Below are 25,733 nucleotides of genomic sequence, written 5' to 3'. Positions count from 1 at the left end.
CGCGGGAGGATGAGAGAATTCACCAGAGCCAGAGCGGGGAGCAGAACAGGCAGAAGGACCGAAGTACACTGCTGAGGGGAGCAGCGGGCTGCAGGAGAGGTCTGCACGCCATGTGGGACCCTCCTCCGGTGGCCGGGGAGCAGCCGGGGATCGAACCGGCGCTACAGAGGCTGCGGGCAGCTTCGCAACCCAGCGCTCAACCGCTGTGCCACCGGGGAGGCCCAGATCTTATTTCTGGAGAATTGAAACTAATTGTTGGTTTTGTGATTTCATTTTAGGCTTGTTGTCTGCTTTTTTAATACTGCTTACCTGCCCAACCACCTCTCTCCCTCCAAATCAAATGTCCCTACCTGATCCCTGGCCCAGTTCCCAAAGTAGAGCAGATGACATTGGAGCCAACTTCTGGAACCTAATCAAACTTCAAGGCCCAGGCTGTTCAGGGAATATTCTGTAATCTCTCCCTAGCATAGCCCTAGGTACCTTATCCCTGATGATGGTATCCCCGAAGAGGGGAAGCTGTTGGCCCTCTGGTGTGCCCCAACAGCTACGTAGCATTCTGTGCTGTCTCATGGAATGCAGTCAGGGCTGCTGTTGAATTAATCTCTGTCAAGCTTCTGATGTTGGTTCTCAGAGTGTGCATGTGTGTGTTGTTTGTTTGAGGCAGACTTTTAAAAAAATTTATGGTAAAATAGACATAACATAAAATTTACCATTTCAACCATTTTTAAGTATACAATTCAGTGGCATTATGTACATTTACATTGTGATACAACTATGGCCACTCTATATCTCCAGAAAATTTTCACCATCCCAAATTGCAACCCTATATCCATTAAACAAAAAGTTTCATAGCCTCCTCCCTCTTCGTGGGGGCACTTAACCAGAAAGGGAATTGCTTGATCACATGGTAATTCTATTTTCAATTTTTTGAGCAACGGTGGGTACTGTTTTCTATTGCAGCTTGATGAATAGGTCTCCCTGATATTTTCAGAACAGGTATCACTAAGACATATCACTGTGGTTTATTCCAAGCTGAGACCAAACAAGGCCTTGTAGGTTCATGAGAAAGTTTTACCACTCCCTAACTGTCTAAAAAATGAAAATGTGGGTATATTTCAGAGAAACTTTCCTATGTGGCAGGGCAATCAAATAATTATGGCACCCCTAGTTTTCATTATGAGTTCCCCCTCCTCTAAGTCCCAGGCCCTATCCCATTTCTTAGTCCAACATATAGAGCCTCATTTTTCCCCACTGCTTTTAGAATACACACCCATGTAGAGTCTCCATATATATGTAATTAAAAATGTCTTTTCTCTTACCCATCTGTCTGATGTTAATGGATTGTTTGATTAGCCTGAGAAGAACGCAAAGTGGCAGAGGAAATTTTCCTCCCTGCCCTTACAAGGGAACGTTTTATATTCCCACCAGCAGCAAACAAGGTTCCAATTTCTCCACATCCTTGCCAATATTTACTATTTTCTTGTTTGTCTTTTTTTTTTTTTTTAAAATAATAGCATTCCCAATGAATAGAGTAGTATCTCCTTGTGGTTTTGACTTGCATTTCCCTAACGACCAGTGAAGGTTAGCATCTTCTCATGTCCTTGTGGAACATGTGCAGATCTTTTGGAGAAAGTTTCGAGTCCTTGCCTATTTTTTTTTTAAATTTTTTAAAAAGATTTATTTATTTATACAAGCACTGGATACAGTGAGAAGCGCGGGAGGGCGAGAGAATTCACCAGAGCCAGAGCGCGGAGCAGAGCAGGCAGAAGGACCGAAGTACACTGCTGAGGGGAGCAGCGGGCGGCAGGAGAGGTCTGCGCGCCATGTGGGACCCTCCTCCTGTGACCGGGGAGCAGCCGGGGATGGAACCGGCGCTGCAGAGGCCGCGGGCAGCTTCGCAACCCGGCGCTCAACCGCTGCGCCACCGGGGAGGTTCCTGGCCTATTTTTTAATCGGGCTGTTTTGTTGTTGTTGAGTTTGCTAGAGGCCGTGACTGCATCGAGTGGTCTTTTCTAAGAGGGCAAAGGACCTGCTCTTTGGGGCCTGGAGCTGCAACAGATGCAGTATGTGGCCCGAACTTCCTCGGCAGCGCACCCGGGGTTCCAGCCTGGCAGGCTGGGCTGGACCGGGCCCCCAGCTAACCACTGGGCTTCGCGGGGGCGCGCGCCCCAGACGCCCACTCCTGGCTTCCGGCCGGTGGTGGGGGAGGTGGGCCAGGCTCAGGCCCCCCGCGCGCCCCACTCTAAAGTAAACACCCTGGAGCGGCGGCGACCGGACGGGCGGGTGCAGCGCCGCCGCCTGCCCCAGCCCGGGTGCTGCGGGACGGGTCTGAGCCATGGCCGAGGATGTGCCGGCCTCCCCGTCGGGCGGCGCGGGCGGCCAGGGCCTGCACAGCTCCATCATCCAGTGGTGAGCTGGGGGCGCCTGCCCACGGGGCGGAGTTTCGAGGCCGGGCCGGGAGGGCGCTCCCGGCCCACAGCTAGGAAGAGGTGGGGCAAGGAAAACGCGGAGCGCAGTTCTCCTAAGTGAAGCCTCAGGTCCTCGGGGTCGGGAGTGGGCGGTGGGGAGTGTGGGTTTTCCATCTGGGGCTTCCCTGTTGGTCACATTTCCTGCGGGAAGCAATCCAGACTGCCCCCCACCGGGGGGCTTGTTGGTTGGACCGGCGCTTACATGTACATCTGAAAGCACGTGGGCGGTGGCCTGGAGGGGAAATGTTTTCCTTAGTAGGGGATCCAGAATGGGATGTTTTCTAACTTAAAGCAAAGCAATTTTTAGCTGTAACAATGCATTCCTCACTGTTTGTGAAATTCACTTCTGGCTGTTTAAATAGAGGCAGGAAAGAAAAATGTCCTTAACCCTTGGGACTGGTGAATGCATGGGTTTGTAGCTCTTCACAAATAGGAAAATAATTGAAACCAGTCCTAAGACCTTCGTTTTATAAGGTGAATAACTAGTAGATATCTGGTTCCCCCCCCCCCAAGTTTTAAGGAATATCTCTCAGGAAACACTTTTCAAAGTTAAGTGAATGGAAAGAAAAATTAAGGGTGTGTTTGTGATTGTGATCTTAGAAATGCTAACTGGTTACTCCTTTTCTCCAAGAGATTATTTTTAGATAGAGTTATCTTCCATAGAGAAAGAAATCAGAACAGTAAACACGGAGCACACACTTTTTTCCTAGTGCTATGCAGCCTTGTTGTTTCTTAATCCCTACCTCAGAACCCTACGTGATTGGCTCTTCAGGAAAAAAGGACCCTGATGATGCCTTTGTCGACTAATTCAGGTCACCACTTAGTAAATTAGAGTTTAGGGGGTTTCATTATGCTCCAGAGTCTTGACAGAAGGACTGGGAGGGGAGGAGCTGGGCACCTTAAGGTTGTTTGTGAACTGACAATACAGATTCCATGCAATGCAGGTGCCTTAAATCCCTTAGGGTGGTATAGTGCATTTTAGGGGTGAGCCCAACTACTCAGTCGTATGCCACCAGTTCCTATTCCTGCAGAGCTCTGACCGGAAGCGTGTGGAAATGGGTGGGAGGGTCATTCTCTCCAAATTTGGGCAGAGTTAGGAGCAATAAGGGCCAGGGTGCATGGCTGCCTGCCTAAGTTGTTCTGTAGGCATCCAGTCTAGAGGTCTTACAGATCATTGACACTGGAGGTTTTAACAGTGGCATTAAAAACACAGACCCAACCACTTCACACAAATTGGATGGCCATTGTCAAATAAACAGAATCATAAAATAGCAAGTGTTGAGGATGTGGAGAAATTAGAAACTTCTTTATTGATGGTGGGAATATAAAACGTTGCAGCTGCTACAGAAAACAGTAAGGCAGTTCTTCAAAAATTGAAAATAGAATTACCATGTGATTCAGCAATTCCACTTCTAGGTACATACCCCAAAGAATTGATAGCAGGGAATGGAACACATATTTATACATCGTATTCCAGGCAGAGCTATTCACACTAGCCAAATGATGGAAGCAACCCAAGTGCCCCTCAACAATGAATGGGTAAACAAAATATGGTTTATTCAGTCAGTGGAATATTATTCAGTCTTCAAAAGGAATAAAATTCTTATACGTATTGCAACATGGATGAACCTTGAAAACATTGTGCTAAATGAAGTCAGTAACAAAAGGACAGATATTGTATGCTTCTATTTATATGAACTATCTAGAATAGTAAGATTCATAGAGGTTGAAAGTCAAATGGTGGGGAGACAGGTTACTGTGTAATGGATACAGAATTTCAGCTCTGCAAGATGAAGGAGTTCTAGAGAGGGATGGTGGTGAGGGTTGCACAACAATGTGAATGCACTTAAAGTCACTGAAAGGTACATATTAAAATGGTAAAGAACGTTATGTATATTTTGCTGTGATTTAAAAAGTTTTTTTTAAACCCTAAAACAACAGAACCCCTCATCAACAGGGGAGCCCAGGGGAGATGCACCTGAACCCAGGAGCATTTGAGCAGTTGAAGACCCACCTTGAGCAGACACCCCCTGGTGTGTCCTGCCACTTAGCTCTGTACCCGAGAGGAAATAAAGCAAGATGACAGTGTACCTTCTATCTGCCTCTTAGTAGTTTGCATTTTAAAGCCTCAAAATACAGTGGCTCACCTACATTCAGTCAGGTTTAAAAACTATGCCAAACAGGCCTCCCTGGGGGCGCAAGGGGTTAAGACACAATCTGTAAAGCTGTCTGCAGCATCTGCATCACAAGTTCGATCCCTGGCCAAGGGAGCTACCCACATGGCGCAGCATACCTCTCCTGACTCACCCACTGCTCTCCTCAGCAGTGTATTTCAGTCAATCTGTCTGTTCTGGTCCCTCCTCTGTCTGGTGAATCCTCTCACCCCCTGCATCTCTGGCCTGCACCCCAGTTCTTGTATGCATAAATAAATAAATCTTTAAAAAAAAACAACTATGCAAAACAACAGGAGATAGAGTGGGGAGAGGCAGAGCTGTGTACCTGCTCCGGGTCCCAGGGGCCCTGGCACTCCAGCAGTCCCCTTCAGGGGTGAAGACTCTATCCCCACGTATTGTTTTGTGTATTAGTGAGTAAATAATGATCATTTATAGTTACAGAGTTGTTGGCTGCGACTTTTATAAAGGTTTCTGAAAGAGTGTCTGCTAAGCCCAATAATTTGAACTTATTTTTTAGTATGACTACCTGATAAAAATATTAAAAACTAACAACAAAAGCCCATCTTATTGATTATCTGAAAGCTCACACTCAAAATACATAACAGTGGGTTGACAACAAAAGGGTGTATTATTGGTATTGGTTGGTGGGCCTTTTCTGGCTTCCACTCCGTAAATTAGACATATTTCATTTGGCTGAGATATGTGAATATTTCAACATTTGTGTTGAATTGGTGATCCTTGCCAAAATGTCCTGCTCTGAAAAATGAATGCCAATTTCCTCTTCTTCTTCCCCCAGGTTGGTTGATAATTTCTGCATTTGCGAAGGATACAGCGTGCCTCGCTGCCTCATGTATGAGATTTATGTGGAAACCTGTGGACAAAATGCTCAGAACCAAGTCAACCCAGCCACGTTTGGAAAGGTAGTCTTTAAAAATAAAAATACAGTATTCACTGAATAAAAATTACCCAGGTTAATTGATAAGGAAATGTTGGAATTCATTTGGGGTTAATGGGATCTTAATGGGTATAATTGGTTTCTCTCTGAGAAGCCAACCATATGTTTGACATCCTTCACTAACATACTTCATCTCTACCAAAAAGCCATTTTGTTAACTGCTGTGGGGATGGAGAGGAAATCTCCCCCTAATCGTCTGGGTTCTTCTTGAGCTAGTCAAGCAATCAAATTAACATCAGGCAGATAAATACATGAAAAGAGTAAATTAAATTGCATACATATGAAAAATCTGCATAGATGCAGATTGTAAATTCAGTGGGGGCAAAAGGAGGGTGTGTATTGTCAGCTAAGGGGTGATGTAAGGCCTAGGACTTCAAGGAAACAGAAGTGGGTCTCACAGGATGAGGAGAGGGTGACTTGTGACAAAACCAAATGCTCTGTAATTAAATTTTTGCCCTACCATGTAGATTTTCTCTGATAGAAAGATTATTTTTGATATTCTGAGTAATACCCCCAATTTTCATTTTTCTAGGTAGTTAAGGGAGTGGTAAAGTTTCTTGTGAGCCTGGAGCATCTCAGTTGACCTCAGCTCAAAATATTCTACTTGCTAAAGTGACATGTCTTGGGAAGAACTTCTGAATGTCTTGGAGAAGCTATCCTCTGCTTTCCTTTGTCCATACTTTATAATATGGGGCCAGGAAAGGTGAGGAATGGGCCAGCAGTTAAGGGAATGTAACTGTGGCTGCTCCAAATACTCTTTGGGGAGCCCATTTACTGGACCATCATTCCCTGCATACAGATGACAACACTCAGCCCCATACAAGCTCTAAGAGCCACTTTGGGGTGTCAGACAGTTGATGGTTTCCACACTTTGGCTGTACTCAGAGCACTCATTGGCTCTTAAAAGATTTCCTCTGGAGATTAAGAGCTCTGTCAGGAACCTATTTGAACTGTATAATAGCCAGCAAACAGTACAAGGATAATCTATTTGAAATGTTCTATATTCAACAGATAGTTACTGAGCAGCTGCTATGTGGCAGGCAGTTTTAGATGCTGGAGATAACAACAATGGACAAAGCAGGCAAAATTCCTGAACTTATTGAACTTACTCTTGGAGGAGGCAGAAAAATACAATAAAATATATAGGCTATATATTGGATGATAAATTTTTTTTTAAGATTTGTTTATTTATGCATACAAGAGCTGGGGTGCAGGCCAGAGGTGCGGGGGGTGAGAGGATTCACCAGAGTCAGAATGGGGAGCAGAACAGGCGGACTGACTGAAATACACTGCTAAGGGGAGCAGTGGGCAAGACAGGAGAGGTCTGCTGTGCCATGTGGGTTAACTTCTTGGCTGGGGATCAAAGTCGTGTTGCAGTGGCTGTTGATAGCATGATAGCTCTGTGTCTTTAAATCCTGTGCCACTAGAGAGGCCCCTTGATGATATAAACATTAATAAATGTTAAGAGAAAAAAGCAGAAGGGGGACTCTGTGTGTGTGTGTGTGTGTGTGTGTGTGTATGTGTTTTAGGAGAATTATAATTTTAGGGAAGGCAACGAGGGAAGGTCTCATTGAGAAATAACATTTGAATGCAGATTTCCAAGAGATAGGAATTGAATATATGGATATATTAACAAAGAGAGGTAGAGGCAGAGCCAGCTCTCCCTCCCCCCTCTCCCCTCAGGCAGTAAAGAGCCTGCAATGGCAGGAGGATGATCAGGGAGAAAGTCCCAGGAGGTCAAATCGAGGAGCAAAGTGAAACCTGGAGTGCAGAGAGAGGACAGGGATATAGCAGTAGATGTGGTGAGAAGGTGCCAGATTCTGGGTATATTTGGAAGGCAATTCCAATATGATTTGATGATGGAAAAAATTCATAAAATCAAGGTATTTCATTATTAAATTAACAACAGTAGGAGCTTCTGATCATACAGTGCATTGTATTTATTTTCAAGAGACTTTTCCATCTAGTTTAAAGGAATAGACAACCTCTCAAAACAAGTTAAAAGGACAGTTTTTCAAGGAAAAGGGATAGCCTTTCTGGTCCAATTGTAAAAAGTTTGAGCCTCCTGGAGTCCAGTCCAGTGCTGCCCAGTGGAATGTAATGGGAACTATAGGTGTAATCTTAAATATTCTAATATCCTAATTTTAAAAGTTTTTTTTAAAAGGTGAAATTAACTTTTTATGATTTTAAAATTTTACCCAGAATAATCAAAATGCTGTGTTATCATTTAAACTGGAATCAGTATTTATTATTGGAATCAATATTCAAAATTCATCGCGTTATTTTTCACTTTTTTATGAGAAATCTGCAAAATCCAGTGTTTATTTTACATGGACAGCCATCTCAATTCAGACTAGCCACATTTCAAATGCCCAGTAGCCCTATGTGGCTGGTGGTTCTAAGTCAGCCAATTTCTCCTTTTCTCCTCCTTCTCCACGCCCCTCCCCAGAAGCCACTGCCTTCCATGGCTTCCTGATTTCGCGTGATGGCGTCTTGCATGTGCTTTCCATGGTGATACAGCTGACCTTCTGCCCCAATGCCCAGCATTGCAATAATCCACAGGCATGAGAGGCCCACAGGAAGGATGTGTGGGTTGGGAGGAAACAGTTGGCATTTTTAATGCTCTGTCTTGTATCAGCCATTAGCTCAGGCATGTAGAATTAGAAGTCAAGAAAACAAACCAGGAGCGATTAAGATCGAGGGTGTCACAGCTAGTTGTCATGTTTGGGTGGCAAATCCAGTTTCCTGAATTATGGGTCAGACCTCTTTCCAAAATGACCTTGGAGTCACCTGGACCAAACGCACACCCAATGTAAGTTCCCTTCAAAAGCAGCTCCATCTGGGCACTTGTCATGAAAAAAAAAATACTGTACCTGTCTGGGCAGAGATAGCCACGGGGCTGAGAGCTGTTTGGGGGCAGCACATTTCCGTAAAGGGAAGTTGCTCTTCCTCTGGGCAAACTAGTCCCATCCCAGGATCTGTGGCTTGGCAAGCAAAGCACAGGCTGATGAAACCTTCCTCAACTCCCCACCAGGGGCCTGGTGCAGCTCTTGGCCTGCACAGGCATCGAGCATATCACTTGGGTTGCCAGCTGGTTTGGGCTTAATGATGCAGGTGACAAGGAACTTGTTTACCAGGCCACAAAGCTACCAATTCAGTCTATTTCTTTCCCTTTTCCCTCTCTTCTTTCCTTCTTTCTCTGTTTTAGGGGTCCTCCAAAGACAGAATTGGATTGGTCATGGCACACTCTCATCATTGATCCATGCATGATCTGTTCCCACCTGGTTATTTAATTTGTTTTAACAATGTGATAAGCATCTATGAACCCACCACTCAAAATAAATCGTATTGCCAGTTCCCCCCATCATATAATTGAATAAATCAAAAGCAATTTTGGCACATGCACAGGATCAGGTATACTCTAAAGTTGACCAGGTATCTCTGCGTAAGATTTTCCAAGCAGCCAGGAATCCCTCCGCTATCTTATTACTCACTCCACATCTGACCATTCCATCCCTCAGCATATTAGGACACTATCTCAGGGATTTGCTGAGTCCTGGGTATCCTGGCATTACAGCTCTTTCCTTATCTGCCTGCCGGGTACCCTTATCAGATGGAAGTGGGGTGACTTTAACTTAATATATCCCTACTTCCTTTTCTAAGACTCTTTTTCAAAATTCTTTTTAGATTTTTTCATAAGTTGTTTCACCTCTAGGGCAGTGCCACTGCAAAGTATTCCAGAAGGCAAAAAGAGACCCTAGTGTGTAACTATGTGCATTTATTTTTAGCATTTTTTATCTCAATACTTCTCTTAGAATTCATTCCCCAAGACAATAAGGTACTAACTTTCAGTTCTCATTGGGAATTTGCCTGAAGAATGAGCCAGTTCCAGGGAGTTGGTATTGGGAAGGGACCCTGTGCTCCCTAAATGGAGAAGGGAGAGAGGAAGGGGAAAAGGATATGATTCCAAAGCATGTTTACAAGAGAACAACAAAATACCCAATTCTCATTTCCTCCCTCCTCCCCTGGGAATGGAGTTGATTCCAGATTCCACACCAAGTTCCTGTGCAGATGTTAGAATGTTTCTTGCTCTTTTTGGCAGGCCCCGGGCATAGGATGGGTAATGCTCATTCCTGGTGCAAGCGATATCTTACATGAATGAGGGAATTTCCAAAACACTGGCTTCCTCTTTTAAAATAACATTAGTGACATTTTTCTGATTATCAAAGTAATACATTCCTCTTATAGAGAATGTGGAAATTAGAGAAAAGTATAGAAATAAATACCTGCTATAGTCTCCCTGCCCAGGGATCTAGCACAGGAGTATAGTTAGTTCATTTGTGGACACACACACACACACACACACACACACACACGTGTGACCACACCTCCTCCTACATACCTGCACAGCAAAGAACAGTCTTTTCATAAGAAATCCCCTTACACACCCTCCACTCCTTACCTGATTGTGGGCGATTCAAGATGAGGTCTTTTTAGAGTTTTCAAACCCAATTTTAAGTCCCCTTCTAGAGTGTGTGTCTCACAATTCACCTTGCTGTCTATTGTCTGTTATCTTCATGCCTCATCCTATTGTATCAGTACTACACGCATGGATGGACTGATGTAATAAATGGGTGGATGGATGAACAGACAGGTAAATAGAAAGACAAGTAGATAGACAGACACACCAAATAGACTGTGTGTCACATGGCAAAGTTTTTAACAGCACCAAGCTCAGAATCAGATTTCTTTGGGTATAACTCTGGGCAAGTTATTTAACCTTTTCGTGCCTCAACTTCATCACATGTAAAATCAGAATATTCATTAAAAAACAAAGATAATAATAGTACCTACTCATGAGATTCTTTTTAAAAATTAACAAAACGCTTGTAAAGAACACTACTGGCACATGGGATATACCAGGGAACATCAACTTTTTTTTTTAAATAATAAATTTTATTTTTATATTCCCCATACAATTGCAACCCCCTTATTTTGACCCCAATCCCTCCCCTCCCGCCCCCTACCCCCCATAGAGTGTCTGGTTCATGGTTTTTTGTTAATTTTGATTTTTACTTTCTTATAGTTATTCATTTTCCTGGTCCTTTATTTAAGTTTTCTAGATTCCTGCTATGAGTGAAACCATCTGGTATTTTTCTTTTTCTTTCTGGCTTATTTCGCTGAGCATGATCCCTTCCAGCGCCATCCATGTTGCTGCAAATTGCACTTGTTTATCTTTTTTGAACGCTGAGTAATATTCCATGGTGTGTATGTACCACATCTTCTTGATCCAGTCATCTATTTTGGGGCATTTGGGTTGTTTCCAAAGCTTAGCTATTGTAAATAGTGCTGCTATAAACATAGGGGTGCAGGTGCTCTTTGGAATTGAGGAACATCAACTTTTTTTTATGTGCCTATTTTCACCTAGAATATCATAAACATTTTCACATTAAAATATTTTAAATGTGAAGGTGCCCCAATCAGACCACCCCAAGATTCTCAAATAGGCCTTCTCAAGATAGCCAGCTCTAGCATGCCAGGTATTTGAGCTAAAGGTAATAAACTCCCTGGAGGTTGAAGAGATATTTTTGTCCTTTCCTGAGTCCTGTGCCCGTCCTTAATCTAAGAAGAGGCCATCACTCCCTCAGATTTTTTTCCCTTTCCTAATCAGGGAAGCCATCACTGCTCCCTTTTTTGTGACCTAAAACTATGTCACTTGGGTGAGGGTCCGGGGGAGAATTCATCCAGGTGAAGGTTTATCACTAAATATGTTCTCTCCATCTGAGAAGCTCATCTTCACTCTAAGCATAAATTCTCACATGACATCACCCTTCCCATCCTATTGACCTCTCAGTCTCTGCAATTTGGGGTATATACCCCTTTCTCCCTAACCAGTGATGGAATCTACATAACTATAGCTTCCCCAGTATATGTTTTTCCTTTTCTAACCCATCTGATGTTGTTTTGATTAATTGTCCAGTGAGAGAAGAACCCATAGGGATAGAGATATTTCTCCTGCACCCCAAAAGTGCATACTATGCAAAGGCTGTAAAATATAATTTGGATGTCCCAGAATTTTTTTTTTTTTTGGTGGGACCCTCACCAGCAGCCGGGGAATGAACCGGCGCTGCAGAGGTTGCGGGCAGCCTCGCAGCCCAGCGCTCAACCGCTGCGCCACCAGGGGAGGCCCTGTCCAAGAATTTGTTTAACCATGTCCCTTACTGGTCACGGTTATATCACTATAACCATTGGAGACTATATCACTAAGTCTCCAATTTCATCAGGTAATTTCCCTAGGAGAAATTCTAGCAAGTGTACCAGTTCACACCCCTCATGGCAGTTCCTGAGATTCATACTGAAATCCATGATATTGTTAACCTAGAAAATTGTTGGGTAAAAACTTTATTATAAAGTAAAAATAAAATCAGCAAGCAACTAGAAACCAGAGACACACTACAGGGCGGGGGAGAAGGGAGTAGGATCAAAACAAGGGAGGTGGGAATTGTATGGGGACTAGAACCAAGATGAGAATGCATACATTGTGCAAAAATGAAAAAATGATGTAAAAAATATATTAAAAAATTTATTTCCTTGTTTCAGCTTGCACTTGGTTAGGCAAGCACTTTTGCATGTGTTTTGATCATATGTATCTTGTGTACCAGACCACTTTCTGTTGGGGTATTTGTGTTTTCCATATTGATTTTTTTGCGTGAGCTTTCTATATATTAAGTATATTAATGTTTTGGAAATAATCATCTCAGTTGGTTTTAAAATTTTAACTATGGCATGCCTGATTATCACATGATAATTCTGGGGTTGGGATTAAGCAATGAAAGAAAATGTGCACACAATTATGCTGTCAGACAACTAGGCTTTTTATTTCTGCTTCTCTCTCCAAGACGGCGGATTAATTTCTAGGGCCTGGAATCTGAGTCTTCTCTATATGAGATAGCAATTCCTTTAGGTACTTACTATTTTACAACTAAACGTACTGGGAAGGTTTTAAGTGCTTTTCTTTTTTTTTTTTCTTTAAGATTTATTTATTTATGCATATAAGAACTGGGGTATAGGCCAGAGGTGTGGGGGTGAGAGGATTCACCAGAGACAGAGTGGGGAACAGAACAAGCAGATTGACTGAAATACACTGCTGAGGGGAGCAGCAGGCGAGTCAAGAGAGGTCTGCTGTGCCATGTGGGTAGCTCCCTGGCTGGGGATCAAACTCGTGCTGCAGAGGCTGCAGATAGTTTTATAGGTTGTGTCTTAACCCCTTGCACCAGGGGCGCCCTTAAGTACTTTTCTTTTAAGCGAGAGGAGAGGAAATTTTTTCTGACAATTCTTTCCCTTATTTAAAGAAGGTACTTCTGACTCTTTATTCTGCATTTAGACTGCTGAATTTTTTCTTTTATCCTCTGTCATTTATTTTTCATCTATACATTTCAGTTCTCCTTCTCTGAAGAAATCTCTCCATTTGACCTGAAGGCCTCCATGCTTAATTGTGGTGGACTGCCCTTCCCCCTTCTTCATTTTGTCTCCTCCACACGTGGGTGACTTCCTGTAGGAAGAGGTAGGGCCTGGAGCCAGACAAGGGAAATGTTTCACAACATTGTCAAAACCTGAGGCTTGGAAGCTAAGAAAAAAAAGGAAAAGAGGGCCTCCCTGGTGGCGCAGTGGTTGGGACGCAGCCTATGAGGCTGTCTGCAGCCTCTGCAGCACGAGTTCCAGCCCTGGCCAGGGAGCAGCATGGCCGACCTGTCTCGCCCACTGCTCCCCTCAGCAGTGTGTTTCAGTCAATCTGCCTGTTCTGTCCCCCATTCTGTCTCTGGTGAATCCTTTCACCCCCCCATACCTCTGGCCTGTACCCGAGTTCTTGCATGCATAAATAAATAAATCTTTAAAAAAACAAAAAAGGAAAGGATGCATGAGGAAGGCGAGCAGAGAGGTTAGTCAGGGTCTGAATGTTTACGGAGGGGACTGTGGAACACAGCAGGATCATTGCTTGATGGCTCGGAACACCAGGCCTTCCCTGCTCTGTATTTGTGCGGTTTCACAGGCTCCAGGGTCTCCACTTTCAACACAAATGCAAAACCACATGTGTTGTGGATGTCTTCTAATAAGAAAACTGAAAAGATTTCTATTTTTGAAAATGTAGTTGGTCATAAATATACTATCAGGACTGTCTAATAAAATTACATCCAAAAGATGACTAAGAGATGAGAAATTGAACCAGAAGCAACTATAGTGTTCAATGTTCTAAGAACATTTGTTAACAAGACCTTTAAAATGAAAAAAAAAAAAATTAGGTAAACAAATGAATAAAAAGTAAAATGACTATCACATTGGAAAAAGAGGGAAATAGTAAAATTATGACACACTCACATGTTGGGCTCTATGCAGCTGTTAATAATCTGTCTTTCGAGAATTCTCACTGACAAGGGGAATGTTAATGGCACAGTGTAGAAGGAAAAAAGCAAGACTGCAGACATGCTAATTGTGTGCTGGTTATTTATATGACTGCTCATAGAATATATACACAGATTGAGGCTTTAAAAGAAAGACTGGAAGGAACCACACTGAGATTTAAATGGCAGTTTTCACAACAACTATAAACCAGAGACACACTATGGGGGGCAGGGAAAGGAGGAATTAGGGTCAAAATAATGGGGATGTAATTGTATGGGGAATATAAAAATAAAATAAAATAATGAAAAATAGAAAAATAAATGGCAGTTTTCTCTGAGTGGTATATTTTCTTCTTTATACTTGTCTGATTTTTGCAAATTTAATTTACATATATTTTCCTCATAATCAGAAAGGGGGAAATACAATTTCAATATAGTAAGATGAAAAATTAGAAGTTTTATGTCTTCAAATTGGAATTTCAACTTTAAATCTGGTTTATTCTTTTAGCTTGTGCGCTTGGTTTTCCCTGATCTTGGCACCCGGAGACTGGGCACGAGAGGAAGTGCCAGGTAGGTTTAACATTTTTGTTTTAAGTGTTAAATATTTGGGGGGAATCATAAAATGGGTGACAAAATAAAGCAAAACTAAATAAACTATAAATATCAACTCTTACCAAAGAATTAAAATGAAATCCTAGTGCTTGAAATAATTCAGGGTGATGCTTGAACCAGATACTAGCTTCTATTCTCTTAGGTACTTTGTGAAAATTCAAGTCACAGTATATTTTTTGTTCTGCACATTATTCACATGTTTATAAATGTAAACGTCTAATTACTGAAATACTTAAATAATTACACACATAGGATGATAACACTGTTTTAATTACTCTTTGACCTAAAATTTCTAAGTATGGATCTAATTAGCATATTTCAATTATATTCAGGAGACTTGGTACCCAAGCTATATTTTTAACATTAAAGGAAATTTCAGGGTTATCAGGTGCATCGTGCCATAATTGGCACTCAGTTATTGTTGTTTGTTGCATGGTTTAAATCAAGAAAATTCTGGAGAAATCATTGAGTCAGGAAGTCAGTGAGAAGGGATAGAAGCCAAGTTAGGGAAGGAGCCTGCCACCCATGAAGGCCTTGAAGACAGTGGAAGAGTTTGCCAACCTAAACATTGGGCAATAATTAACTTTGAAAAAATTCTGTTCTGGGCCTCCCTGGTGGCCTGGGAGTTAAGTCTCAGAGCGATCACCACTATGGCCCAAGTTGTATCCCTGGCCAGGGAGCTACCCACATATGGCGCAGCAGACCTCTCCTGACTCTCTCACTGTTCCCCTTAGCAGTGTATTTCAGTAGATCTGCCTGTTCTGCTCTCCTCTCTGTCTCTGGTGAGTTCTTTCGCCCCCTCCCACCCCCCACACCTCAGGCCTACACCCCAGTTCTTCTATGCAAAAAAAATAAAAATTAAAAAGTTCTGTTCTGGGCCTCCCCTGGTGGCGCAGCGGTTGAGCACCGGGCTGCAAAGCTGCCCACAGCCTCTGCAGCGCTGGTTCGATCCCCGGTGAGGGTCCCCCATGGCACGCAGACCTCTCCTGCCACACCTGCTGCTCCCCTCAGCAGTGTACTTCGTCAGTCTGCCTGTTCTGTTCCCTGCTCTGGCTCTGGTGAATTCTCTCACCCTCCGCGCTTCTGACTGTACCCAGTGCTTGTATAAAAATAAAATAAATAAATCTTTAAAAAAAAAATAAAAAGTTCTGTTCTGTTGCTCTGAGTTTGGACAAACTGCTGCAGTTTCTCTGGGCTCAGCAGAGAAGGAACCAGACTCCACCTGGGTTTCTGAAACCTGAGTCCACTTAGTCTAGGAAATCCTGAGTCACTTCCCTTAAAAAGTTTAATTAATGATAGCAGCAGGAGGAGGAGTTCCCTGTCACATGACTCTAATTTAGAGTGTCAAAAGGTGGGAGAGCAGAGGAGGACATTCACAAACCCATTTCAAGTTTGATGTACAAGAAATTGCCCATCTAAACGAGCTTCCTAGGTTGAATGACTGATCAGATTTTCCTAACAAATGAAGTCAAAGATAAAACTCAGACAAGAAATCCAAGTCTTCATGACAGTGGTTTGGCATAATCTTTAAGAACACCTTTATTTTCCAGGTATCATTATGATGGAATCTGTATCAAGAAAAGTTCTTTCTTCTATGGCCAGTATTGCTATCTTCTGGGTGAAAAAAGATATAACAGGTTGGTAGCTATCATTTAAGCATTTTGGTCATAGGTCACAGCCTGATGAATATTAGAACTACTCATAATTTAGTTGAATCTAACTGACTTTTTGGCTGTTCTGCCATTAATCCTTGAGGATAAAGACACACGTGTCACACAAACAGGCCTTTGACATGTGCACTAAGCATCACTGGCCTAAGAAATGCAGTTCTGTTCATTTCCTTTCATATTCATCAGCTCTCAACTGCCAAAGCTATTTTCCATTGAACGAATCTTCATTCTTCTCATTTCTCTGCAAAATTTGACACAATTGGTCACTTCTCTGTTGAAACTGCCTTTAGCCCTCAGGACTATGCATCATCCAGTTTTTTTCCCCAAAGAAACCACTTCTTTTTTTTTTTTTTTAAACTGCATGCCAATCCGTTTTATTTTTTTTTCTTTTCACATTTTATTTAAATTTTATTTTTTATATTCCCCATACAATTACAACCCCCTTACTTTGACCCCAAGCCCTCCTTTCCCTGCCCTCCACCCCCCATAGAGTGTCTCTGGTTCATAGTTGTTTGTTGATTTTGATATTTTCTTTCTTATAGTTATTCTTTTTCCTAGTCCCTTATTTAAGTTTTCTAGATTCCTGCTATGAGTGAGACCATCTGGTATTTTTCTTTTTCTTTCTGGCTTATTTCGCTGAGCATGATCCCTTCCAGCTCCATCCATGGTGCTGCAAATTGCATGTGTTTATCTTTTTTGAATGCTGAGTAATATTCCATTGTGTATATGTGCCACATCTTCTTGATCCAATCATCTATTTTTGGGCATTTGGGTTGTTTCCAAAGCTTAGCTATTGTAAACAGTGCTGCTATAAACATAGGGGTGCAGGTGCTCTTTGGAATTGATGAAGAAACCACTTCTTAAATTTCTTATCTTTTCCCTCTCTATTAAGTGCAGACATTCCCCCCAGAGTCTACCCTTGATAATTTAGCAGTGTTATCCCTACACTTTGGCCTCGAGACATTTCACTCTTTTTTATCTTTCTTCTACCTCTTCCTCCAGTGGATATGTTCTCCTCCTAAATCATTTTGCTTACCTTTTCTAACTCTTAGGCCTCCTTCTCTGGCTATCCAAATCTTCCCTGCCCCCTTATTTCAATCCTTATCTCTCACTTCCTTATTTCAATCTATGAAACCAATAGATAGAATCTGTACAAAGCATCACTCCAAAGCCATTCTTATTAATTCTTCCTTTTCAGTTTCTCTGACTCACTCTTTTTGGTTACTAATACTCCCTTGAAGCCCAATCACCTTTCATTGACATTATTTCCATGAATCCCACGTGACATCCCTCTCCTCATCTCTCTCTATAAACACCTAGCAGGCATTTCTCCATAAAATTCTGCATTTTCTTTGTCTCTGTCCTGCTTAGAAACACTCAGGTGCCTGCACTTAACCGCCTTGATAAAAACTACCTGGTTCACAGTCTGGTGTCATCAGTTCACATCCTTCCTCTTCCACTTTCCAACCCATGGGCCAATTTCTCCCCAACTTAAGCCATCAATTTCAGCCATATAACTTTTCTCTGAATATATTGTGTACATATCTGTCTTTGTTCCTACCATTCTTTCCTTCCAGGATGCCATTCTTCCTTTTCTTCTTTAATTCGACTTTCTTGAATCCTGTCCCTGCCTCCAGACATATCTCAGGGAACACCTGCTCAGTGAGACCAACCCCAGCAATACCAGCTCTTGTAAGGGCTCTTTCCTCCACTTCACACTCACAGCCTATCTGCAGCTCACATTTCTGTTTCACTCACAAACTGTTCATTGAGCCTTCATTTGGCATAAATGGATAACCCTGTATCCACATAGCCAATTTTAGTTTTACATGTAGCCCAACACAATTATTAAGAATGCCCCCTAAGTTGCAATAGAGTTCTGTCCATCTATAATAGACTATAACACATTATATGATCTCCCTTTACTTAAGGCCCCCGATATGTAAGGCAACTACTGAAGTAGAAAGATGGGTATGGGTAAAGCATTGACTCTTCTCTCTGATAGCTTAATAGAGGAGACAGATATACATTTTCCTTGATATCAACTGTGATGTTATAGGTGTCAGAAGTGTGTGGAAGAAGGAGAAGGCAGAAATGGAGTGCATATATCTTGAACAGAGTATCTTGACCAGCCTTTAGAGACTTTGAGAAATAAGATGGTACTATCATCAGAACCTCTACAAGTGCAGGAACCCCCAGCTTTCTTTTCTTAGCGTCTAGTCAGGAAGCCCAGAATAGGTATTGAAAGAGCTGTTGAAGAGCTGGAAAACTGGGGTTTAAAGCGACTAGACTGGGAAGGAAGGGTCAGTGTGCCTGGAGATAGTTCTGGGGCTGCCAGAGGTATTCAGATGAGGGCTTCAGCCAAAGAGGAGGCAAGTCTGAAAGGCTCCCAGAGGCAGGGTCTTCAGGTGATCCAGTCAGCATCAAGAGAAGAGAGCAGAGATGATTCAGCCAAGCCTGTCCCACCAAACCTCAACCTCAAAGTCATTACCTGCTTCTTCAAACCACCTCTTCCTCTTAATCTCTTATGCTTTCCTTAGTCACAAGGATGGAAAAGTTGCATTAACCAAAAACAGAGAAGTTAGGGAAGGCAGTAAACATGATGAAAGATTTATTTCAGTTGCAGTGAGAACTTTCCTTGTGCAATTGTGTTCTTTCACTGGCTGACCTTCACACTCCCAGGCTGGGCCATATGATACATTTCTTTGTTTTCCCCAGAGAACCAGCAGTTAGTCAGTCAGCAGATAGGTTGGAAACCCCTGCGTGAATTAGGTGCTGCACGTGCATACGCACAGAGGAGCAAAACAACTGACAAGACTGGCACTCAGTAGGGTTGTAAGGCCATTAGTATTCCAGCTTTCTAGGTTGATATCACAGAAAGAAAGAAAGGCTGGAACTTCTCTCTGTTGGGAAAAAAAAAAAACAAGCTTTTTCCTTAGTGAGAAAGGGGAGGGCTGCCAAGTTACAAAGATATGGACAGGTTGACCTTGGCTTATTCATGAGATAAACCCAGCAGCAGGCCCTTTTCAGGTACTCTATGTTCAACACATATTTGATAATTGATAAACCCTAAAGTCTTGGCTAATTTTTTTTAAAGCATTAAGATTTAAGGGTAACTTCCTTACCAGTGCCACACTTCAAGAAATACTAAATATGTATTCTAGGAGGCAGAAATATAATAAGTGGTACACTGTTAATAATGTGGGAACTGTATTGGTGACAACATTCTCTATTATGTGATATCTTTTACATAAGGTCCCATGTGACAAATTTCTCTTCAAAATTAGGACTCAAAATAAAAACATCTCTCTGGTTTTCCAGTAATGGAAACTGTATAACTCACCCTCTATTCATGTGTTTGTTCATTCAACAAATAAAATAGAGTTCCCACAATAAATCAGGCCCTAGTTTGGCTACTGGCGAAGAAGCATTAAACTATAATCAAGGTTTCTCCTCTTTAGTTGTAGAGAAAGTCAGTAAAAAAGAGTAATAGCAAGATTGATCTGAATACTGAAAAAAAAAGTAATGGGAAGTCCTCCCTGAGAAGATGCCTTTTTAGCACAAATGTGCAGAAAAAGGAGCAAGTCAGATGAAGCTCTGGAGGCCAAGCATTCCAGGCAATGCAAAGAGCACATGCAAAGGACCTGAGGCAGGAACAGTTCAAAGACCAGCAAATCAGTATGAGGGTGGAGGTTGGTGAAAAGTAGGAGAGTGGGAGGAGAAGAATCTGAAGACACCGGCAGGGACCTGTAAGTCCTTGCAAGGACATGGTGTATTCTCAATGTCACTGGAAATTCTGAAGCTGGGGAGTGAAGCTCTAATTTGCATTTAAAATGGAGAGCCTCCATTGTGGGGGGGGGGGAGGTGGAGACAGACTGAGGTGATGGTGCACGGGTGCATTGGTGACAGAAACTCTATGGGGACTACACCTGAGGGGTTGGGGGGAAGCAATATTGTTTAAAAATGAACAATGATGTAAAAAAAATTTAATTAATATAAAAAATAAAAATAAATAAAATATCTATAAAAATAAATAAATAAATGGAGAGCCCCTGGGTAGCTATACTGAAGCTAAGAAGGAAATGGGAGAAGAGGCACAGTAACCAGTAGGGAAGCAGCCCTGGCAGCAGCCCTGGCAGAAACAGCCCATTGATATTTCTCTCTGAAATAAATTTAATTTTCTTAGGAAGGCAGCATAACACTCTGAAATACTGTGCATGGATTGTAATGGTATATGCTGGAATAGATGCCTGCATCTAACACTAGTAAGCTGTATGGTCTTATGCAACCCACTCTGTCTCAGTTTCCTTATCCAGTAAACAAGGTTAATAATATCTGCTTCACAAAGCTGTTGTGAAGTTAATCAATACAAGGAAAATACTTAAAGCTTCATATAGTAAACATTTAATAAGGCTCCTAAGCATCTTGTTCTTGGTTCTAATGTGTTTATTATAGCTGCAGGATTTTTTCATGGCATGTATGTTTTTATTTCACTTATGTATTTCATTTCTATATTTTCCATTTCGTTCTTTTGTATAACTTCTTTTTCTTTGGGGAAGATACTCATTTTCATCTGTCTCAAGGGAGCTGATAATTACTTGTTGGAATATTTTTATAATGACTGCTTGAAAATCTTTCTCAGCTAATTCTAACGTGATTTATTTTAATATTGGCACTAGTGGGTTTTCTTTTCTCATGCAAATTGTGGTTTACCTAACTCATGGTATGAGTGATTTTTCTATTATATCCTGGGCACTTGGGTTATGGTATTAGACTTTTGATCCTATTTAAACCTTCTGTTTAGGAGTGGCACATGGGTTCTGCCCGCCTTCTGTTGAGTGTAGTTCCTATGACAGTTTAGTTTTTGAGCCCCTGCATGCTATTCTGATCTGCTTTATTCTCTATCACTGCTGGGACTTCTGAACACTTCCTTACTGGTGCCACCAGTAAGAGAGCTGAACTGCTTCTCTGGGCCATCTGGTAGCTCTGAGAGTGGGGAGAGCCAAAGTGGCTGTGCCTGGAGCCCCTTATGCCACTTGGTGTGGGGCAGGGAGACACCAGATTCTGCTGGCATAGCCCCTGTGGGTAAAATACCTGCCTTTCAGAGTTCCAGGTATAAAATTGGCATTGAATTGGCTAGGAGCTTCAATATGTCTATGGGGATGAGGTCCAGCCAGCCTGTCAGTGCCCGGATTGGAGTGGGCTCTAGCTCAACTGTGGGTGGATCTGCTTGCCAGTTCACACCCCTGGTTGTGGAGTGAGGATTACAGCTCCCTCTGCATCTGCATCCTTTTCCTTAGGTCAGAGACTGCACTTTTCTTAGGATTTATGTCCATGCCTGTGGACCGTTTTGGGTTCCAAGTCTGGTGCTCCAGATCTACATGGGAGATAAAAGAAAACACAGGGAACTTGCCACATTGTCACTTTTTTAGCCTTGTCTTTCCAGTTTTCAGAGTCATTGTCTATTGCATAATTTCCAGGATATTTATTTGTATTAGAGGTCAGATTCTATACCATTTTGTTCCCTGTACATAATTCAGGCTACCTCAGCTACTTTTTGAAAGCAGACCATATATACATTGGAAAATAGTGAGGAAAATGCTTAATTATATGATTGTGATTAATGAGTTAAAAATACAATGAATTAAAATGTGGTGGTGTCAGGGCAGAAAGGAAAATTCCTCCACCCTTCTGAGTTCTTTTCAGGCTGGGCAATCAAACAAATTAACACCAGATAGATTCGTGGGAGAAAAGACCAAATTTAATCAACTACGTATGGAGAATTTATATGACTGCAAATTCTAAAGTAAACAGGACAAAATGGGAGTTTAATATCCTTTGCTAATAGGATAGGAACTTGAGGTATCAAGGAGAGAGGAGAGAGTCTCAAATGACAAGGAAGGTATGACTTCATATGACAAAACCCTGCCTCTAGATGTTTGCCCTGCCTAAAGATAGGTTTCTCTGATAAAAAGGTTATTTCTGAAGATGTCCCTAAATCTAGGTAATCTGCATTCTTTAAGTAATAGTAACAGTTTCTCCTGAGCCACACAGGGCCTCAGTTGACCTTAGTTCCACATACCACGGTAGCATATTGGAAAGGACCTGTCTGAACATGTTTGGGAAGTTGATCCTACAGTGGGAACTTTTGTTGGAAACAAGATGGTATAGAACCATTTTTCTCTGCCCCTCCCTGCTAAGCAGAGCTATAACCTGGAAATAATGCAAGAGGCAACCAAAAGATAACTCCTTTGGTGGCGCAAGGAGTTAAGCACAGCACTGTGAAGCTATCCGCAGCCTCTATGGCACGAGTTTGAATCCTGGCCTGCCGGGGAGCTACCCACATGGCACAGCAGACCTCTCCGGTCTCGCCCCTTCTCCCCTCAGCAGTATATTTCAGTAGATCTGCCTGTTCTGTTCCCCACTCTGTCTCTGGTGAATCCTCTCACCCCCTCCACCTCTGGTCTGTACCCCAGTTCTTGTATGCATAAATAAATAAATCTTTGGGGTAAAAAAGGTGATATGAAGAACATGAGTTGGTTTGGGACCCCAGGACTGCACAGCCAGCTCAGTGGCAGGGCGTCCTGTATCTCCTCCAGTCACCTGATACCCAGTGTTTCCCATCCCAGACCCAGCCAGAGAAGGCATCCCAGGTAGACAGATTCATTCTCCTTCTAACACTGCCAGGCTAAGGGGAACAATAGATGTTCCACCAAAAATAAACAGCCAAGGGGAACACATCATCCCTGCTGGATCTGAACCATCCCTTTTCCACCAAGACATACAGAGGAGTGTGAGCTCATCTGTCAAGGTAGCAAGTGACAGCAAGTGACCTGCTCCAGGAAACCTCTTTGTCCCTACCTCCACCCACAGCTCCCTGATTGTCTGGACCCAAGACTCATCCACCCACCAGAGGAAGCTGTGGAGCACAAGTAGAAAGAACCCCCTCAGCTGGGGAAAAACTCCTCCTCCAGCACCCTCAGGTGCCCAGCAAGGAGCCCAGTGGCACCAGATAAACCAGGCCAACCAAAATAATATATTTGTAACCACAGCTAAGATTTATAATACTACAGGGATATAGTAGAGAGATATCCAGTTGGATTGTAAGGGAAAAGGAGGCAGAGCCTGGAAGAATCCACATGTTCTCCCTCTCGTGATGGGGTCACACAAAGTACAGTCCTCATCCAATAATGAAAATACAGCAGCCTGTGTGCGAGATCTCTGCTCAGGGAAGCTCATTAGAGGTGTGACACCCAAGATTTTCACTGGGGCTGGCCAAGCAGTCACCTTCTTCCTAGCATATGGCAAATCTGTGGGTTCCCAAAAAGAAAGCAGGTTATTCAGTATCAACTACATTGTTTGCACAAGGTTTCTAGACAGAGTGAACCACTCTTATCTGTCAAACTATTGACTGGGAACACTCCAGGAACCAAGTTCCCAGACACCAGGCAAGGGCCAACCTTGCAAGTAGGCCTTTCTAAGAATAGCAGCTTCAATGCTGCTATGTTATCTCTTTTTTTTGTTGCATAATTCCACGACCTTGTGAATGTACTAAGAAAACATGGAATTGCAGGGTTTAAATGGGTGAACTGTATAGCTGTAAATTATTCCCCATGAGGTTATTATAAACAAATCACAACAAGCTTTTTTCATAGACATGGACAAGCTTATTTTAAAAGCTATATGAAAAGGCAAGGCTCTACATTAGCTCAAGCAAGTCTGGCAAAAGAATTACGTAGGAGGAACCACCCTACTTGGTATTAAGGCTGTGAAGCTTACTATGTAGCTACAGAAATGAAGACAGTTGATAGTTTTGGTAGAGGAGGCATAGACATAGATCATGGAACATGGAAGAGAATCCAGAAATAGCTGCTCTCAGACACGTTCAACTAATTTTTCACAAAGGTACAAAAGAAATTCAAGGAAAGAATAGCTTTTCAACAAATAGTGCTGGAACAACTGCACGTACACATGAAAAAATAAAGCTGCATAACTAAACTTTATGACTTACACAAAAATTAAGTCAAATACAGATGTTGATTTTATAAGGCTGTATGCCTGAAACCTGTATAATGTTATAAATCAATGTTATTTCAGTTAAAAACATTTTACAAAAAGAAATAAGAGGCAAGAGATCTAGAAAAAAAGCATAATAATACAATGGTTTGTGGCTAGATCTGATTTTTTCTCATAAAATCTGGTGTGCCTGTAAAAAAAAGTACAAACTCGGGCCTCCCTGGTGGCACAAGGGGTTAAGACGCAACCTGTGAAGTTATCCGCAGCCACTGCAGCACAAGTTCCATCCCAGGCTGGGGAGCTACCCACATGCTGCAGCAGACCTCTCCTGTCTCACCTGCTGCTCCCCTCAGCAGTGTATTTCAGTAAATCCACCTGTTCTGCTCCCCACTGTCTCTGGTGGATCCTCTCACCCCCCACACCTCTGGCCTGTACCCCAGTTCTTATATGCATAAATAAATAAATCTTTAAAAAAATATTAAACCTTAAAAGAAAATCCTTTGTACAAAAAGTTTTAAGCAAACATTTCCTAGACAAGGAAGTTCAGCATCATTACTTATTATGAAAATGTAAGTGAAGATGTAACTACGTGCCTACAGATAAAATATTAAGGTAATAACACCACCAAATATCTGTAAGGATGCAGAAAAACTGGATTGTTCATGTTGCTGGTGGGACTGTAAAATGGCCAACCACTATGCACAATCATTAGGCAGTTTCTTATAAAAAAAAAAAAAACATACATTTATTGTCCAACCAGCAGCTCATTCTTGGACATTTAGCCTCAAGAAAGGAAAACTTGTGTCCACACAAAAGCCTATACACAGGTGTTCATAGCAGCTTTCTTTGTAAAAGCCCCAAACTGGAATCAGTTCTGACCGACCTCCTTCATTGAATCAATGGTTAAGCAAACTGTGATATATCCATATGGAATATTACACAGCAATAAGGAGGAACAAGTTATTGATACAACTTAAACAAATTCCAGGGAATTAGATGAGTAAAAAACTTCAGTCTCAAAAGGTTCTGTATTGTATGGTTCCATTTATAAAACATCTTCATGGCCTCCTCTGCTGGCGCAGGCGGTTGAGTGCAGCACTGTGAAGCTCTCTGCAGCCTCTGTAGCACCAGTTCTATCCTAGCCGGCCGGGGAGAATCCTACATGGCACAGCAGACCTCTCCTGTCTAGCCCGCTGCTCCCTTCAGCAGTGTATTTCATCAGTCTGCCTGTTCTGTTCCCCACTCTGTCTCTGGTGAATCCTCTCATCTCTCACACCTCTGGCCTGTACCCCAGCTCTTGTATGCATAAATAAATAAATCTAAAAAAAAAAAAAAAAAAAAAAAATGAAAACCAAAAAAATCTTAAAAAAAAAAGGAAAACATCTTCAAATGACAAAACTTTTGGAATGTAGGGTAGATTCGTAATTGCCAGGGGTTAA

The 25,733-nt window shown here is 42.2% G+C and overlaps 1 protein-coding gene across 4 annotated transcripts in view; it reads left to right on the top strand.

The window, feature by feature from the left end:
* The first annotated feature begins 2,329 nt into the window (after window positions 1-2,329).
* RFX8 (regulatory factor X8) overlaps window positions 2,330-25,733 on the top strand; it is a 57,823-nt gene continuing 34,419 nt past the window's right edge. For 2 of the 4 annotated variants that reach the window (XM_037527983.2, XM_037527982.2), the window contains exons 1-4: window positions 2,330-2,409; window positions 5,439-5,562; window positions 14,505-14,566; window positions 16,159-16,245. In XM_037527983.2, the coding sequence (XP_037383880.1) occupies window positions 2,336-2,409; window positions 5,439-5,562; window positions 14,505-14,566; window positions 16,159-16,245 (347 nt within the window). In that variant the 5' untranslated portion in view covers window positions 2,330-2,335. Of the gene's footprint in view, window positions 2,410-2,470; window positions 2,490-5,438; window positions 5,563-14,504; window positions 14,567-16,158; window positions 16,246-25,733 lie in introns of those variants that run through there. The other 2 variants (XM_037527985.2, XM_037527984.2) reach the window with 2 other exon arrangements.

This window comes from Talpa occidentalis, unplaced genomic scaffold, assembly GCF_014898055.3.
Source record: "Talpa occidentalis isolate TD23 unplaced genomic scaffold, MPIMG_talOcc4v2.1 talOcc4.5, whole genome shotgun sequence".
In the NCBI taxonomy this organism is placed as follows: Eukaryota; Metazoa; Chordata; class Mammalia; order Eulipotyphla; family Talpidae; genus Talpa; species Talpa occidentalis.
This window is presented reverse-complemented; position numbering and strand designations above follow the sequence as displayed.